General features: G+C 51.6%; 3 protein-coding genes across 3 annotated transcripts; 2 read left to right on the top strand and 1 right to left on the bottom strand.

Annotated features, from left to right (window-relative positions):
* Positions 1 to 1,013: 1,013 nt before the first annotated feature.
* Positions 1,014 to 1,911, bottom strand: BO72DRAFT_453202 (uncharacterized protein). Its single transcript, XM_040945922.1, has 2 exons — positions 1,858 to 1,911; positions 1,014 to 1,794 (listed from the first exon to the last, which is right to left on the bottom strand). Exon 2 carries the CDS (start codon positions 1,780 to 1,782, stop codon positions 1,477 to 1,479), a length of 306 nt encoding a protein of 101 aa, XP_040795929.1. The 5' UTR covers positions 1,783 to 1,794; positions 1,858 to 1,911; the 3' UTR covers positions 1,014 to 1,476.
* Positions 1,912 to 8,715: 6,804 nt separating this feature from the next.
* BO72DRAFT_472844 (uncharacterized protein) lies at positions 8,716 to 15,792 on the top strand (the record flags this gene model as incomplete). The annotated part of the gene is made up of 6 exons (XM_040947167.1): positions 8,716 to 9,405; positions 9,612 to 9,792; positions 10,146 to 10,494; positions 12,267 to 12,348; positions 13,541 to 13,894; positions 14,020 to 15,792. The coding sequence occupies 6 exons, from the start codon at positions 8,716 to 8,718 to the stop codon at positions 15,790 to 15,792; spliced, it is 3,429 nt and encodes a 1,142-aa protein (XP_040795928.1).
* Positions 15,793 to 16,261: 469 nt separating this feature from the next.
* On the top strand, positions 16,262 to 17,747 carry BO72DRAFT_453197 (Yip1 domain protein). Its single transcript, XM_040945921.1, has 4 exons — positions 16,262 to 16,539; positions 16,659 to 17,094; positions 17,194 to 17,346; positions 17,408 to 17,747. Exons 1-4 carry the CDS (start codon positions 16,449 to 16,451, stop codon positions 17,655 to 17,657), a joined length of 930 nt encoding a protein of 309 aa, XP_040795927.1. The 5' UTR covers positions 16,262 to 16,448; the 3' UTR covers positions 17,658 to 17,747.
* The last annotated feature ends 814 nt before the right edge of the window (positions 17,748 to 18,561 follow it).

Here is an 18,561-nt window from a genome sequence, read left to right as displayed (position 1 = left end):
CTGATGGTTCAATATGCGGAAGTCGGGATATCCGCCGATAGTGTCAAATCGACAAAAGAATGTTAATAATAATAATAATAATAATATGGAAAGCAAAAGACTCCAAGGCTCAAGCTTAAGGAAAGCCTAGACACTACAGGACTAGTCCACCCACTTACTGTGTATGAACTAACGTAATAAGAAACAATGGATGGCATGAACCGACGCTGGTCAGCTAGCCCCCAATAATGCCCATGCCCATGCCCATGCCTACTACCTACCTACCTTAGTCCATGCCTCGCCAACCGACCGACCGACCGACCGACACGCTTCTCAGCCTGACCTGCTTTTAGAGCAGGCGTAGAATATGCATGGAACATGTAACCTTTCGCCATAGTGGCAAAGCAACGCAAGTAGAGAGGCAAAAAGTAATCAAACCGTCAGCATACTCATAAATAGATTATACTCTGTAGACTACTCATGACAGAAAGCGTCGAGGTATTACGGCATGCTGAAGATGGGCCTGCATTGGGCCAAATCTGGTAAAGGGATAGCGACTCCCCATAGAGAAGGAGAACAAACCCTCACGAGTCGTCCAGATTCAATAGCTAATTCTTGGCGGGATCTCCGGCCGAAGACAGTAGGTATATCGATCTTGAGACATTCACCATGTCAATGAATGGCTCAAGCGAAGTCCCGACAATTGAACAGTGGTCTTTGTCTGTTCATGGTCTGTTGCTGCTGCTGCTGCTTGCTCAAGTAATGTTTACCTTGGGGAAAGTGTCTTGATTTATCCTATTGGTGCTTTTATTCTGGATGAGACTTCTTACCCTGTTTATTTGGTTTTTTTTTTTTTTTTTTTTTTTTTGGCGCAGAATGATATTATTTTATTGACTCTGATGCAAAGCCTCCCATCACGTCCATCGTCCATGACTTGTTGATCGCCCGAGTGGTGGCCCACTTAAGATTGTTGTTGCTGTTGGTCTGGTCGAATACACCTACCGAGTACAACAATCTGCTTGGCAGTCCGAGAACCGGGCCGGACCCGGAGCCAGTCAGTAACTATACCACTACGTACGTACTGTACGTACTGTACTTTGGTTTCTACCATAAGTCCAGATGCTCACGGCAGGTTGGAACAAAGTGGGATCGTCTGATTGCGCTGCTGATCGCGCGATATGCTGTTAACTTGATCTCCAACTCAAGCTCATGCCCACCCTCTCCGTGGCTCACCCATCAGTGAGACAGCATGAGAGCGGCGAGAGTGGAACCGAGGTTGGGTCTATCGCTGTACAGCAAGCTATCTTAAGCTGCTCTTAGCGTGACTACCGACTGGATCGAGGTTCAAAAAAACTCACCATAGAGGAAATCGATAATGCTCTCATTGGACGTCCTTGCTGTCTTTCCTGCCACTGTTCTGGGTGGGACATCTGGATTCAAGAGATGGGGGGCGGCGATTCCCGAATCGTTTTCCGAACGTTCCTCCGGCATCAAGACTTATGTATCAACATAGCGACCTGCGCCAAACAACCCTATCCATGGCTCCATTCTTCGATCCACATCGAGGCTCGGAGACAGAGCCGCAGAGCCGTGTGGAAACCTGAAAGATGTCCATTTCCATCCTGGAGTGTCCTCCCTGGTCACTTCTGAAATTCGAATGTCGGTTCGGTATTGTATCGCATGACCGTCCACCAAGGTAGATGGTAGCTGTGTGGTCCTGTCTTCCATGTTCTGAGCAAGCACAGGTAGCTGATGGCAGGCGAGCAATGCCCCAAACAACCTACCTTCATCTTTGATACGCATGCTGTGTAGGTAGTATGTTCATCTTTCAGTCCAGGGGTATGTTTCTCCACACCCACTAATTAACGGCGCATCTAGTTAGCAGATCTTTATATGAGAACCTACGCACAGGGATGCAGAGACGAGATGAGGAGAGAGGGCACTAGGTCACTGGCTCTCTTTGTTCGGTTTAACTGATACTGAATGGGTATCATTTTGACCCTGCCAGGTGCCAGGTGCGCTCTGCTCCGCGGAGAGAAGCGTGGTCACGTGGTATACACGGGCTCATGTCATCAAATGGATCTTTAGCTCCTCCAGCTCCAGGCTGTGCTATCCACCTTCCATTTCCGGATAGTATCGCGCCTCGGAAGTGTCAGGGCGGCCGCCGCTTGATCTGGTGAGACACCGCTGTCAACTACTAGCCAACTACAGGACTCCGAGTCTGCGCACGTGGAGCACTTCAGATCACGTTTAAGGCTTAGAGCGATGAGGCAGGTAGGTAGCTTGAAGCTCTGCCCGTGGTTATGCTGCCTGATCACAGAGCACAGTAAGTTACGGAGTAGTGTATGGAGTCTGGAGCTTTAGCCATCGGCCCCGCGAGTCAGGAACGTACCGAAAGCGAGAAAAGACCAACCTCGCTTATCATTGGCAGACCGGCCAGTATGCGCATCCCATGCGGAATAAGGGAAGTGGTTTATGCAGCACGCAAGCAACAGCCATCACAAGCCAGAGGTGAATGAAGCAATCAATGGAGTGGGTTAAAAAGAAGGAGAAAAAAAAAGAAATGAAATGAAATGATGCTGCACTGCAGCTCTACATCATTGATGGGCCAGAACCGGCAGATTGCCCCTTTCATGTACATATGGATGTCCGTCGGGGAACAATAACGATTGATGATTTGAGAGCCGCTCTCGACCACTGAAAGCTCTCTCGCCAATGTGTTGTCAGAGTGGGCCTTCAGCCACACTTATAGCAAATTCATTACAAGAGCGATACGCTCACACGTTGCTCATTATGGTTGCATTGTTGAGAACATTGCTCTGAGCAGTAGGGCGATCAAGGTATTGTGTCCAAGCAGCCCATGGTTGAGCTGGAGGACATTGTGTTGGCCCAAGCCTCACAATCCCATTCATCACTGCAGTGCCGGGAACACTACTGCTAGTCTATGGTCACAGCTTCACCACCGATGAGGAAGGGTTGCTTGTTCAATTGTTGGTCTGGCTATGGGCGGGCTACCCCAAGGGCGTCTGTGGGTCAGGTATCATCAGTACTAATCATGGTGGCTAGTCACTCTTAGGAAAGGTCCCGATCGACGGGCAGTCATCGCTTGAGTTTAAGGTAGTCGGCCAGCATCCGAAACAGTAAGATACTTACTAAGGCCTTACATAGCGAGGGTCAGTTACCGCGTAAGTACAGTACTTACCAGCTATGTGGTATCATTACTCTGTATTCAAGTTACCCCATGTATACGGAGTAATATCCGGGGATAGGAGGCTTGATTCCGCCCTCAGCGTTAGAAATGTATGGACATTCGAAAGAACGCCTACTGAGGAGCCCGGCAAGCTAGATAGAGCATTGACCAAGGTAGGTTCTTTCGTCCGATGTTGTGGTTTGGGGCAGCTTCGATAGCCGATGGTATCGATTAGAGCTGTGGTTGTCACTCAGCTTTGGGTGTAATTCGACATCCATTGACTGCCCGTATGCCTGAGGTCCTGGACGGAGGAGGGTTTACATTGCCTGCGGAGCACTGGAAATTGATAAGTTAAGTTACAAGTTATATTATTGATACTCGCGATCCACTTCAAACAAAGTCATATTGCATGATAATTGCCTTGTGACCTACGGGCTTATGGTCTACTCTTCTTGTTTTATGATCTCCTCTGATCAACTGTTCTTCCACTTTTTTGCGCGTCTGGTTGTTTCTTATTGATAGAAGACTTGATAAATTACCATGAGGGGCGAGAGGAGAATGGAAGGGCTACTGCAGCATGTAGAACAGATTATCGAAGGCAAGAAGACAATCAACTACAGAGAACACCTTCAAGTTGGGAACGTAGTCTCCTTTTCCTGATGAACCGCGATTGTCACCTTCACCGGCAGTCGATTAGTTAGCAGGTCCCGCTTGCGCGGGGTATGTATGAGAAGACCCAGACCAGATGCCAATCATCACTTGCTTAAGGAGGAGAGGCTTTCCGAGATTGGAGCCTTGCATTTCCTGCGTCCCCTTTTGCTTCTCAGCCTGCGCCTGGCCTTCCTTCCTATCAGATAATCGGTTTTCAGCCCACCCTCACTGTGTTCTGAACCTCTGATGCTGCAGTGTGGTGAACGACCTGCTTCTGGATATTAACGAATCGAACCACACTGACAATAGGCCTAATCGTCGAGAATCGTTCGCTGGGGGGATGATTGTTCCGGAGTACTCCCGGTAATCTGCTGATGGGCTGAACCATTTGGTCCCCTACCTTATCACACACACTCTTTCTCTTCGCTGCACCGTCATGAAAATCTTTGAAGTCTAGTCCAATGAAAATCCTGATAAAGTTCATGATGATGGCTTAGGTACAGCCAAGCCCAGGATACACCCTCCAGACTCCAGAGTCCACTGTGGATTTCCCAGCTTAGTTCCCCTCCCTCCCCAGCCTCCCTCCTACCGTAAGGGTGTCTCCCGCTGACACAGTGTGTCCCAAGGAGCCAAGGGAAATGTGTATGTGCTGTACAGTACTTTACTTAACCGAGATGCGCACTGAAGATGCGATCGCATGGGTTATAGCATTGATCATCTGTCAAACTGCACAACCATTAGCTGGTTGGACTACGAGCAGCAGCATAGTCAATATTCTCGCGTCAACATGCCCCGATGACTTGTGAGCACACAGCGCAAACCTACTGAGCGGAATACCAAGGCGTGGGTGCGTCTTCTCCGGTACAGGATCTTCCCTCTTATGCCAATAGGCGATAGAGACAAAAGTACGAACCACCGTCAAGGAAGTCGAACATCAATTCAATTTTCTGCTGGCTTTTCCCCTCTCACGGCTGCCTTCCGGTCGCTTGGATCATACATTTCCCCTTCCTACTCCCCCATAGAATTTGCAATCCTCGAACTCGACTCGAATCTCTTGGATTGATCCATGCCCGACTCTATCTTGCTTGTTTGGCGCAGGATGAATACGTGATATTCCACTAGTGCGCTCTGTGCCATTGTAGGCTGCTGGTAAGGAGCCTAATTTGTCCGACGGGAGACTATTCCTAACATCGGTTGGGCTGGTAGCCTCGTGTTCCCCACTGACGCGTTCCTGACTTGCGCGGGCAAGCAGATAACTCATGGATGACTGTCCCGGTTACACTGCACCCGAGGCAAAAAGGCCTATCATCCATCATATTGGATTTGATCCGCTTAATTCCGCTTCCCAATTCACCTATTTATGCCTGCTACAAGCGATGTATGAGTTCAGCACGGTGGATGTTAGTCTACAAACAGGAAGACAACAATGGCCGTCGAGTGAGCGACAGAGAACTGTCCAATTGACAAGCGATAGGAGGTGGTTACTATCAGAAACCGGGGGTCCACCAAACGACGTGCTTCCCATTGGCACTGCTACGGCCATACTTCGGTTGGAGGTCTGGTTCCCCCCCTGAAGTCGGCCGTACCGCAAGTCCGCGACAGCTGACCGGCGCAACCTTGGGATTCATCATCTGGACAATAAAAATAATGGGGGTTGGTGTTGGTTACTGGTCAAGCAACATTCCCACTTTTCCTCCCCGTTCCTCCCTCTCCATATCTGGTCTCTAACCCAAGTTTGCTTATATTCGAGGAGCCATCGCCGGCATCACCCGCCGCCGTCTTTGCACCGTTTCTGGACTGTCAATCAAGTGCTATTGTTAGCATTGAGAGTACTATGAGTACTGTACCATTATCTACGATTAAGTGCAATGTTTTTCTTTTGTTTTAATGAATGAATTCATTTTATTAATATCTCTGGTTTATGGTTAATCACCTCATGCCACTCAATCTCGTCCCCTTTCCCCTCTACCATCGCCTAGACCTGTCTTGTGTTTGGCTGAAGCTCGTTAAAATACAGTAACATTAATGTCGAGCCTCTCTCTCTCTCTCTTCTCTCCCTCTCTGCTACGGACCCCTGCACGCGGTACTCGCTTCGTTCCCCCTCCTCCGGGCTGCGCTACTAACTAACACCCGCTCTTCCCCTAGTCATCGAGGCTTTTACCTAGACCGTTCAGGCCGTTCCTCGGGCACGCCATTCCTAGCTCCATCTTCGCCTGTCCACTAAATAGATTACCTACCCACGCAGCCCGGACGTTGACCAACGATCTTGGGTGAGTATCCACGGGCGCAGAGCACGCTAGGTTCACGACAGCCTCCCTGCGGCCAGGACTCGACACGCGCACCGTCCGTCCCGAATCGCGGGTAGACTATCCAAGCTCTAAAACCCCTATCAACATTAATCCTCGACTAGACTACGTACCCTAAGTTTATTTTGAACCTCATATCTACATTGTATGTATCTTTGGATAACGCTTCCACGCCACAACAGATTCACCGGTGGGGTTGATAGAATAGAGAAAGGTAAGAAAGATATCACGGACCAGAGAAGAATAGCACAAGCAAAAAAAAAAAGAGAAGAAAAAAAATCATTGAAATTGTCGTCGATTTCTCCTGTTCCTTGATTTCGCCACAAATTTCGGCGGAGTCTGCCGCTGCCGCTTAGGAGGAAAAAGGACGGGAAATTGACAGACAGAGAGGAGTGGTAAGTTAGGGACAAAAGAGCAGGGAAAAGGTAAAGAGAAGCAGAAGGCACATTCAGACAAGGAAAGCTTAGCCGGGGTTACGAGGAGTGACCATCAGCTGTCCTATCTATCTACCTACCTATCTACCTACCACCACCATCCTCCTCCGGGATATCATCGACGAGCAATTGAGGGGAAGGGGGGGGGGGCCAAAGAGAGGAGCCGGTAGGCCATACAAAAGCGAGTGAGAGAGGGGTACAAAAAAAAGAAATACAAATGAAAAAGAAATGAATGAATAGCATCGCTCGCATCCATCCAACAGAGTAACCATTTGAAAGAGAAATTATTACAAGCAACTTGGTTAACCACCAGAGACTCTTTTTGGGGTCCTGATAAAAATCCACGAAAAGGAAAAGGAGTGGGTCGGACTACTTTACTGGCAACGGACCCGTCACCACAAAGCGGCAGCACTCCGCTCCTGGAGCAAGACAAAGGACAAATAAGAGTTAATCCTCCGGGCGGCCCCTCCAGTATGAGTGACGAAGATATTACCATACCAGTACTGGTACCCTTACTAGTGGTTTTCCGCTTACATACCCGCTTTATACTAGTAATTACCTTTCTCTCTCTCTCTTTCTCTCTCTCTCTCCCCCTCTCTCCCTCGCCCGTCGACTATGACTCCCTTTCTCAAGGTTCTCTCCCTATTCTTCTTTTTTTTTTTTTTTTTTAATTATCATTTTTTATCCAACGTCTGTTCTCTCTAGGCTAATTCCCCCCATCCCACCCCTTTCCCCTTTTGAAAACCTTTGCCTCCAACTCCGTTTCATTACTAAAGAGCGTAAAAAGATTACGGGCCCACGCGCTCCACCATACCCTCGGATCCCACGAGGTGTTTTGCTCTCAGGCGGTTTTCCTCCTGCCGAATAACCTCTTTGCTTCGTCCTCTCCGAAGCCTTTTAGGCCGCTTCTTCTGCTCAGGTTTTTCTTTTCCGGGTCGAGTCGAACCATTTCCCACACCCCTCCTCCCACTTAGTTACGTTTCCCCCCCCTTCCCCTCCTCAAGGCCCCCCCCCTCCTCCCCTCTTCTCTATCCGTCTTGATTTTAGGGTGACTTGTGCGACTGGCGTTGCCACCAAGCTAGATCGAGACATCGGCTCCTGCGCTATCACGCATTTGCGCTGGTGGAAATTTATTTGATCGTGTCTCCATTCTCGTTCGTCCTGGCCGAACAGACTATTTTGGCCCTGACCTGGCTGTTTTCTAAACCCTCTATATTCCCCTCTCCCCAAAGCTTGCCCGAGCGCAGACAGGACCGTCCCTTTCAATCCTCCCGCCGGTTCCTCGTGCTGCTGTGCTTACCGCCACCTGCAAGCCCATTCTCCGTCACCCTAACACGGCGACTAAGGCAATTAAGCATCACGATCCAGCAGTACCATCAACTTCCCTAAAGACAACAATACTCTTTTCTCTCTCTCTCCCCTACCTTTCTACCTTTCTGTCTTTATCCGAGCTCGATTATTATTTTCTTTTTTCTTTCTCTTCCCTTGAATCACAACCCCCCTGTCCGTATCAATATTCCCTCTCCATTTCCCTTTTATCTCAGCCTTTCGGGAGTGTGCAATTATACGCGACCATTATTACGCGTCGATCCTTTTCCAACCGATTCCCTACGACTGCCTCGATTCCGTTCGATCACAATACAACCGGTTGAATTGTTACAATTCAGTCAACTCCTCCCAGAGTCATCTAATAGTACGTTCCAACATATTGCCGACCTTCAGTGGAAGGGACAGAAAAAAATCCCCAAAAACAAAAAAAAAGAAGAAGACGACGAAGACGAAAAAGAGCAGGGACTGAAAGAGAAAGAGAAGCCGTCATTGCGCAAGATCTGGTCTGGTCGTCAAGATCTCCTCGGGACCAGTCTGGCACACACCCTCTCTCTCTCTCTCTCTCTCTCTCTCCCTCTTTCTCTCCTCCCCTGTCCCTCAATTTATTACCTCTCGGCCTATCTTTCTCTTTCTTACCATTTCTTTTCCTCGATTTGTCTCTCCTCTTGATTTTTGTCCAATCTTGTTTTGTTTGCAAGCCACAAAGCTCATTGTGTCCATCTCGACGCGTCTGCACAGGCACGCGAGGCTTTTTTTTTTCTCTTTTAGTTCGGAGGAATCGTTCAGGGATATCTTGGTCCGGTAGTTGCGACCAAATTTGTATTATATGGACAACAGACCTGCTTCGGAGTACGCGCAGTCAGGTTCGCACTTTCCATATCCACTGTCTGCCGCGACTCATCATTCTGAACTCCCCGCTGCAGACCAGGCTTCTGCTGCTGCCACTGCTCAATACACTCCTCAACCGGAGGTTCGCCCGACTTCCCAGTACACGCCTCAACCCGAGGTCCGCCCCGCCGCCAACATCTCTTCATCCAACACACCTCAGTCGGACTACGGTCTGAGCCAACCCGCCGCCGCGCGCTCCCCTGCCTATCCCGAATACCTCGCCCGCCCACCTCAGTACCATCACGCCCCCAACACCCAGGCCGGTGGTGCGGCAGGTATGGCTCAAGCAACAAGTCCGTCCATGACCACCCTCAATAATGGGCAACACCATGACCCACGCAATCATCACACGAACGTGAAGTCTGACGCAGACGTTCCTATAGATCCCTCAATCGCGGCCTCTAGCCCCACCTATCCTCCTCCTTACTCGCCTTATCAGCCGCAGGGCCATGACATGGCTCAATACCAGGGTCACCCCCCTCCTCCCCCTCCTCAGATGTATGGGCGTCCGGAATGGTCGCATGGTTATGGACACAATCAACACGGTCTTCCTGGACCATATAACGCTCCTGCCACAACGGTTGGTCCCGCCTCCCCTGCTGCGACCGCAGGGCCGCGCCCTGGCCAGGTATGTTTTTGATGATTTTGGCGTCTGTTTCCTAAGGCTTGCGCACTTGCGTGGAACGGTTGTCTTGGATGCCTCCCGCGTGATCGGGTTTGCGGCGAAAAAGAGAACTATCCGGCCTTTGGGGGTGTGGGAAGCGGGCGCGCTATTTCATCTGTTTTCATGATGTTTTTGATCAGAAGCTCATTTGGTTGTTTTTCTCTCTCTAGGTATACTCATTCGTTCCCATTCCCGGCGCGCAACAACACAAACGCCCTCGCCGGAGATATGAGGAGATTGAGCGTATGTACAAGTGCGGTTGGAATGGATGTGAGAAGGCCTACGGTACTCTCAATCACTTGAATGCGCATGTGACGATGCAATCGCATGGTGCGAAGCGTACACCTGAGGGTGAGTTGGTGTCTCTTTTGTGTCTTTTGGTCTTGTTTTTTTTGTTCTCGGCGCTCTTTCGCAGTCTCGGGGAGAGTCGCAGAGGCGTTGTTTTGGTTAGTCGCAAATAGCTCGATTGGGCTAGTGCGGGTGGCACGCGCTAGTCGTGTTACACTACGTTAGCGCCGCGGATCGCAGTAGCGTGACAAGCCGGCGCGGAGGTTAAGCGTGTTTAGCCTCTCTGCCCACCATGGCATGTCTCTATGCTTTCCCCTTGCGGTGGTTCCCGTTGATACTTGACTTCTTTCTCCCCAACCCTTCTTCATGTCTTATTGCCCGGCCACACTTTGCTGACATTTACCTCCCTGAAACAGAATTCAAGGAAATTCGCAAGGAATGGAAAGCTCGGAAGAAGGAGGAAGAGGCTCAGCGCAAGGCCGCTGAGGAGCGCGAGCGTGCCGCCGCCCAAGCTGCTCAGTCCAACCCAGTGGATGCGCCCAACCCTGCGGATCCCGCCCAGGGTGGCCAACCGCCAGCGTACCCCGGCGGTGTTCGGCCTCAACTCCCTCCGATCGGATACCAACCTGCTGATGGCCAGGTGCCCGGGCAGTACGGAGCGGCTGCTGGTGGCATGGTTTACCAGGGTAATGGGCAGATGGCCTACCCTCCCAATTACCCTCACTCCCCCTATGGGCAAGCGGGTCAAGTGTACCAGCCACGTAAGTAGTCATGTCCATCGTTATGTTTTGCATTATCAGAACCGGAGGTTATGAGGAGTCATGAGAGACCGCGACAGAAAGAGAGAGAAAAAAAACACAACATCATCATGATTTAAAAAGAGATTTACGACCATCATACCCGAATGACTCGGTGACTCTTGACTCTCCGAGGAAAATATCCGCCGCAGGAGGTCTGTGGGTCTTTTGCTCTACAAGGTCTGTAGCTGATCGATGATGGCTTCACAGAAACCCAATCGACCAGCTACCCGCAATAGATGTTCAACTTCCCTTACTTGACTCAGGTTGCATATTCTAATACAATATCTCCTAATCCCGTATCGCCATCCCGGATCTAATCCTTCTTTAAGTTCTTTCGCACATGATACCATTTCCAGGCCTTGATTGCTCCAGTCAAACAAGAGTGGCCCTGCGACTTACGTTCCTGTTCCAGTTATGTTGTTTTTGAGTTAGATCGCATGAGAAACCAAAAAAGGAGATTGTCTAATTGAGGGGTTCGTTGTCTCATGTTCCCTGAACAAATACCGGTTATGGGAATGTGGTTTGGGATATCTGGCGGGGCTTTCTGCACTATCTGAGCTGTATCTTTTTTCTTAGTTTTACCCCTGTGAATTACGCGCCTCATTGTCTCCATACGGCTTTCTCCTTTCATGTTGTATGTGGCTTATTGCTGTGATGCCTGATCTTCAGCTTTTGTGTTCCTGCAGTTTCAGTGTCCATTTCGCTTCGACCAGCCTTTATATTACCCTGGGTGTTGGTCCCCGATTCTGTGCAAAATTCATATTCATACCCTTTCTCTCTTGGTCATGACCTAATGGTCGAAGTCTTGCAGCCATTCATTGAGTTTGCTACATCCTCCTTCATATCTTCTCAATGATCTACTGATCCTGGTGAATCCAGTAGGACCTGGTATCAATGACACCTACTTGCTCATGTGCCTATTGATAGGGGTGGCTTCAGTGTCGGCCCAAATCTCTTGTAGTCACAACATTGGCCATCTTGGTCACATGCGTGGGATTGATAGCGAGCGACGCTCCAGGAAAGACTAGGCGAGAAATCAGCGATCATTAATTTTGCATGTATTTCATAGTTTCTGTGTTAGTGGGATCTCGGTCGGCGCTATGAAGCAGGCAACGTGCGATTACTATGTATCTGGATGACTAGCGTGGGGTGACTACAGTACTTGTGCCGTAGGGCGAGTCACTAGTCCTGTCGTACAGGATCAAGAAAGATGCGGGCTACTGTAGGTCCCGGGTTGACTTATTCGATCCGGAAAGCATATACAGGATCTACTGCCCGCATGGTTCGGATGTTAAGAGTAAATCCCGGGAATTGGAAAAGAGGCTAATCGGGGTGAAGGGATCTAGGCGCGGTCTTGTCTTAATGCGGGCCGGGTGATTTAGTTCCAGAGGGGCGCTGAAACAACCGTTTATTTACTTACATGCGTAGTAGTCTTGGGGGGTCGGGGAGGTCAGCCTGGAAGTTGAGCTAAGCTAAGGAGGGGGGATTTAAGGGTTCCTGGATGAGATCCGAATCGAAGGTTTTTGTTTTTTTTTTTGGTCGACTAGTCAGCGGCAGTCTCCGAGCGTGGGAATGGTACAGGTTGGGATTGGGAAGAGCTTAAGCCTTACTAGTGCACCCTCGCTCAGTACTAGCGAGTACCTGAACCCTCCGTTCCAAGTTACTAGATGCTTACATACTTTTAGTACACGGCCCTTCCCTCTCCCCCCCCCCCTCCCCGGAGCGGCGCGCGGAAAGGAATCGGGAGGGGGTGGAAATGTCTGAGCGTCCGAGAGCCCCAGAGCCTATCGGGCGGAAACTGCTGCCTGAGGTTTACTTAGTGAGTTAGTGCGTACCGCCGCATAGTCATAGTACTAGGCTAGGTGGTACTATGAGTAAAATGGCCCTAACAGGAAAAGACGATTTTGCCAAAATAGTAAAAAAGCCTTTTGAATCTCCTAAACAGTTAGACTAGTGCAGATTCAGTAACGCTAGAGCATTCTTACTATCGGGACTAAACCCACTGTGGTACTGCAACGGGCTGCTGCTGGCGCCCGCTGCGGCGCGGTCTAGCGACTACGAGGAAATGACTCCATACTTGCAACTCTGCCTCAGGCATTAATGTGGGCATGGCCAGGCAGGACCTCTCGGAAGCGGAGTAACATACCGCTTCTGAAGTGACCAGTAATCTAACCTCTTCTGGACTAGCTGGGCTCAAATGAACCCGAGATTCAGAACACCGCGGAGTTTGCGGTCCAGATACCGGAGCTCGTTGCTGCACTCAACAACACTCTTTCTTTTCTGTCTTGTTATACTTATGAAATTTCTTGAGATCGAAAAGTTTGTTATTGTCGCCAGGAGCTGTCGTTCCTGAATAGACTGGACGCCATTCCCTTGTTTCTTTCGTTGTTCGGGTGAAGAAAAAAAAAAAGAAAGCAATAGATATCTCCAACTTTTGCCTCATTTCCGCAATTTTTTTTTTCGCGCCGCGTCTCCGGCCTTCACCTCACCACTCAGCCTCCCATTACACGCGGAATCTTCTGGGGACCTATCGCCACCGTCACTGCTGGGATATCTGAAGTCGACTCAAATCCATAACGTCTGGTTCCCAACGCTTCGAGGATCAGACGAAAATCCGAATCTAACCCTCCCTCCCGACCCTACCTCCATGCTGGTGCACTGAAATCACAACCCCCAAAGCTCCACCGATGCGCTTTCTACAAGCGAACTCTGCTGCTAGACGGAGCATGGCGATGAGACTTCCACTCAGTGCGCAATGCGCTCGAGCTGCCGCCCGGAACAGCAAAACCACTACCACCACCACCGTCGGCAGCAATCACGCCTACACCACCCTCTCCTCAGCCGCCACCACCACCACCAGCAACACTGAATGCCTTCGGCGAGCCATTCTCCCTGCCTCGCAACAACAGAAGTCGCACCAAAGCCCCACATCGACCCCCGTGAGCTGGAGCAGAGCCGCCTCCTCCGATGCAGTGGTCCGGAAATACTGGAATGGCTTCCTCGAGCTCCAGTCGAAGCCGAACCAGCCCGCGGCCGTCTCCAAGAAGAACAAGGAGCTGCAGGAGTTGCTGCTCAAGGTCGCGGAGGTCGGTACCTCGCCCCGGCTCCGGATGCAGGAGGCCTCGCTGCTGGGCGACAGACATACGCAGAAACAGGTGGAGATGGAGCTGAAGTGGCTGCCGGACCCGAAGCGGCTGGCGGAGCGGGTAGGTCGTCTGCTGCAGGCGAGGGAGATCATCATGGCGGCGGCGCTGGTGCGCGCGGCGCAGAAGGAAGGACGGGAGTGCATGGTGGCCTGGAATCACATCTTTGAGTATTGCATGAAACAGGGGGCGACCATGGCGGCGTATAAGTTCTACACGGATGTAAGTTGTGCTTTCCCCTTTCAGTCTTCTTTCTACGGTGTCTTGCGACGGTCGGATCTCTGCTTTGCGGGTCTTGGTTTGAAGGTGGATGATGGGCTTTCGCTGACTGTTGCAATTTTGCGCAGATGAAAAAACGTGGCCGCAGACCCAACTCCCACACCTATACGATCATGATGAATGGGTTCAGTATCTATAATCCACGGGAGAAGGCGAAGAATGTGGACGCCGCGATGCGTGTATATCGGTCTATTGAGGAGAATCCGGACGTGGAGCGGGATATCATCCACAGCAATGCGATGCTCAAGGTTTGCTGGCTCCAGGAAGACATGGATACCTTGTGGCGGGTTGCGGGAGATCTCCCCGAGGAAGGGCCCGGGTCACCCAACGCTCACACCTACACGATCATTCTGCGCGCTATTCAGAGTCGCCTGGAGCGTAGCACGCAGGATATCCCCTCCAAACATGTCCGCCCGCACTGCGAGAAGAGGAAGACGGCCATCACTGAAGGCAAGCGGGTTTGGGCTGATGTTGTTTACCGCTGGAAGAAAGGTCAGCTGCAGCTCGATAACCACCTGGTCCATTCGATGGCTGAGCTGCTCTTGAATGCGTTCAGCGACTACAATTGCTGGGAGGTGCTGGCTCTGTACAACCAGACGGCGGGACTGCCCATTTTCGCCAACAAGCCCTCGCCGGAGAAGGAATACGAAGACAAGTGGGCCAACAAGCGGCATGGGAAGCGTCGTGACGAGCCGAATGCCGACTATTTGCCTTTTGTGAACCACAACAACGAGCCAATCGAAACCGAGGCTACGAAGGAATCGGAATCGGAAATCGTGGAGCAGGAGGAGCAGGAGCAGGAGCAGGAGAACTTCGACCACTTGTTCGATCCTGTCAGCGATGCCAACGGCTCTTCAGCCCCAGCCCTGATTACCCTCGGTAACCGAGAGATTGACGTGGTGCTGGAGGCCTGCTTAACCATGGTGCAAGGAATGCGACCTGGCAAACAGTACTGGGAATACCTAACGCGCGAGGGTCACGCGGACCTGATCAAGCCTGACGCGGCGGCGATTCACCAGTACCTGCGTCTTCTCCGCTACAGCCGATCGACCCGGGAAGCCATCGCCGTGATCCGCGACCAGATGGTGCCCGCTGGGATCACTGATCCCAAAACCTTCCACATTGCGATGAGTGTCTGCCGGCGCGACACCCGCAATGGAAACATCTTGCGACTGGCCGACGAGATGCTCGATATAATGGAGAGTGCGCTCGTCCTTCCGGAGCCGCGTGCTCTGGTGGGCTACCTCGATCTCGTCCAGTCCCTGAAGGAGAACCCCCAGCTTCTGCTGTCGTTGCTCGGCTTGGAGGGTGCCTGGAAGGCTCGGGCGAGCAACTTCCAGGACAAGGGCCGGAGCTTGTACGTGGGGTTGCAGCTGCACGCCGTCAAGAAACTCTTCCCTCACCTCGTGAAATTGGACGAAGCCACGTTACCGTACCTCCCGAAGACGGAGGAATATGATACTGCGGACCTCCCTCCGCCTCACAATCGCGACTCGACCTTCGGGCTCTATGGCTCGAAAATCGCCCAGGCGATGAACGAGACAGGCCGAGTGATTGACGAGCTGGTGCAGCGGCACAGAAACAAGAACTTCTTGAGTAAAGAACTCCTTGCGGATCTGCAGGAGAAGCGAAGCATGCTTAAGAAATACTCCCATGCCCGGATCAACAGGCATATTCGCGATATTCGCGTGGATGCGACTGCCAGCCAGGTCGAAGCGTTTGACCAGAAGTTGGAGAAGCAGCAGGAAAAGCAGGAGAAGCAGGAGAAGCAGGAGAAGCAGGAGAAGCCGCAGGAGGAGGTGGAAGAAAAGACAGAGGTAGCCGATGTGAAGGCGGATTAGTCTCGGCACTGTATAGAACCATCATCACCTCCCCCAAACATGTACTTTTGTCATCTATAGCATTTCCAGGGCGTTGGTATATAGGTCTTGTTTGTTTGTACAACAATTGCATGCTTCTTTCATCTTCTGTATAGATGATCGGTGGTATATAGGAGGCAGTTACTTGGTGTGAATAAAAGTACCAGAGTCTATTTCTACATCACATTGATCAGTCTTGTCCATCGGAGAATTATTTCATTGCATTGATAGATTGATAGAGATAGCGAGACCATCGCATCGGACGGGAAGGGTTTCCGCCTGCCGCTTTCAGCCCGTGGAGTGCGTACGTAATGGAATGAATGCCACTCTAGCCTCTCCTCCGTCCGTCACAACAACCGGCCCGAAGAGCAATCAATCATTCCATTCCCATTTCACTCAATCCGAGCTATACTCTTGTTCCTGCTCGCCATCTCTTTTCTCTCTGGGTACAGCCGGACTGTCCAGGTGATCCACCGGTAACTTTGCGAACGTGCAGTGATTGCAGTGACTATCCTCCTCTTTCTCCCTCTATTGTCCTCGGATTCGGTTCCTGAGCTTTCCCTCTCGGAGCCTATAACGAGTCCCCCCCCCGTTGTTTGTAGCTCACGATATACCACCACCCCCCTACTTTGCCAGCCATGGCCAGCGCACAACAACCCCTCTACTCCCACGGGGATCTCCACGACGATGAATCCATTCTGGATGATGACATGATCGAGTCCGACGAGGGTGAGTTTGCATCAAACACGGTGGTCCGGGGACGTCCTTGGTAGGGGCATTCAACAGCTAACTCCCAACGCGCGCGCGCGGTTTTTTTCCCGCGCATCGCGCATTTTTGAAAGCATTAGCAATCGAAGCCGATGATCCCCTCCATGATACTACCGACCGGACCCCGCTCCGCGGCAACATCCAAGGCGAAGCATCTAGCAGCTCACGCGGCGGCGGCGGCGGCGGCGGTGGCAGCAGCAACTTCGCGGGGAATTACCTCACTTCATCAATTCCCGGCGAGGATCGTCGCGCAACCCAGAGTACCATCGACGAAACCGTGTGGGAGACCCTCTCGCGGGACCTGCGCGCCGTGTGGGAGAAGATGCGGCAGGTGCTGTGGCCCAAGTACTTAATCGGCGGCATGTTGCAGCGGGGTGGAGGCGGGTTGGCGGCGGCGGAACGGGGTGAAGCCAGTGGCTTTGGCGGCGGCGTTCGCAATCTGGTGGGCAGGTGGCCGGATGCTGATGTCGTGTTGCAGGGGGGTATGAGTGAGGGGTTGAGGGATTGGGATCTTTGGTACGTCATTTTTTTTCTCTGTGGTTGTCCCCTTGCGCTACGGGAAAGCTGGGAGTGGTTTTGGACTACGATACTAATATTCTTTAATTGGATGGTTAGGGGACCTCTGATTTTCTGCCTGCTGCTGAGTATGTTCCTGTCGATGCGCGCCAAGGGAGAGCAGTCGTCTTTGGTGTTCTCCGGGGTGTTCTCGATTGTGTGGATCGGTGAGGCGGTGGTGACGTTGCAGATTAAATTGCTGGGTGGGAATATGTAAGTTTTTCTGTTTCCTCTTGGGTATCATGTGCTAACGGGGGGATTTTCGTCGATCTAGCTCCTTCTTCCAGTCGGTCTGTATCATTGGATACACATTGTTCCCGTTGGTCATCGCGGCTCTGCTCAGTGCGCTGGGTCTGCCGACCATTGCGCGCATACCGGTCTACTTGGTGCTGGTGGCGTGGTCGTTGGCGGCGGGCGTGAGTATCCTAGGCGGATCGGGAGTGGTGCGCAACCGAGTCGGAATTGCAGTTTATCCATTGTTTGTGTTCTATGTGGCTATCGGATGTCTCTGCTTTATCAGTTGAGAGGGCGCATGCGGGCTTCAAACTGGGTGGGGTGGTGGGAGTGTGGTGCTGAGCAAGGGAGGAACTATAGCTAAGCTAGGCATAGAGGTAGAGGGAGGTGGATGTCGGAGGGGGGGGGGTTGTGTTGTCGTTTCCAGTCGAGGCCGACCATTGAACGGACTGTTCTGGTGTTGTTCTGTTCCATAGTAGCGTTTTCTATCTGAAAAATGTTTGCAGCCAATCTGTCATTTTGCGAATGGGAAATTAATCCCAATAGTCTTGATGATAGTAGTAGAGGGGAAGCGAGCGGTGACGGGAGGGAAGTCAACGGGGACGGACGGGAACCGGGGAGGGCGCCAACACAACAACAGCCCGGGCCATCTCATCTTCCAACTTGACCTCCAACAACAACTCACCCGCTCGCACCTCGCTTGCTTGCTCGCCCTCGACACCGCTGGCTGTCGCTCTCTTCTTCTCTCTCTTTCTATACTTTACCCCCCCCTGGGTGTTCGTTTCACTCTCAACTGAACTCAGCTACCATCATTGCCGGTAGCTCCTCAGCCCCGTCTCGCCCAGGATCCTTCAACACACTTAACTCTCTATCCACGGATCGAGCAGCTTTCGGGCGATCGTGAGCCGGCTCTGACGTCTAATCCACCCTCAACAACCTCCGCGCAAACCCAGAACCCCCCTTAACACTCCCGCTACGAGGTTCGAAGGTTCGATCTTTAGGTAAGTCGTTGGTGGCTCTTCCCCCGCCTATGGAGAGCGACGATCACATCAGGAGTTTCCCCTCCATTCCTTCCTACCTACACCCGCAGCCCAGAAATGCTGCGGGCAGAGAGCCAGTCGTCTCTTTCCCGCAAGCAGACTCAGATAAGCCTCGGCCCTTCTCCTAGGCCGATCGAATTTGGGCTCTGCTGGC

Source organism: Aspergillus fijiensis (assembly GCF_003184825.1).
Source record: "Aspergillus fijiensis CBS 313.89 unplaced genomic scaffold BO72scaffold_86, whole genome shotgun sequence".
In the NCBI taxonomy this organism is placed as follows: Eukaryota; Fungi; Ascomycota; class Eurotiomycetes; order Eurotiales; family Aspergillaceae; genus Aspergillus; species Aspergillus fijiensis.
The sequence above is the reverse complement of the archived record's forward strand: the minus strand, read 5'-3'. Positions and strand labels throughout refer to the sequence as shown.

Bases quoted from the DNA above. Each gene is read 5' to 3' on its own strand.
- BO72DRAFT_453202 (XM_040945922.1), bottom strand. From the start codon at position 1,782: ATGCGTATCAAAGATGAAGGTAGGTTGTTTGGGGCATTGCTCGCCTGC.
- BO72DRAFT_453197 (XM_040945921.1), top strand. From the start codon at position 16,449: ATGGCCAGCGCACAACAACCCCTCTACTCCCACGGGGATCTCCACGAC. The intron at 17,095-17,193 runs GTACGTCATTTT...TTGGATGGTTAG, and splicing joins TTGAGGGATTGGGATCTTTG to GGGACCTCTGATTTTCTGCC. The intron at 17,347-17,407 runs GTAAGTTTTTCT...TCGTCGATCTAG, and splicing joins AAATTGCTGGGTGGGAATAT to CTCCTTCTTCCAGTCGGTCT.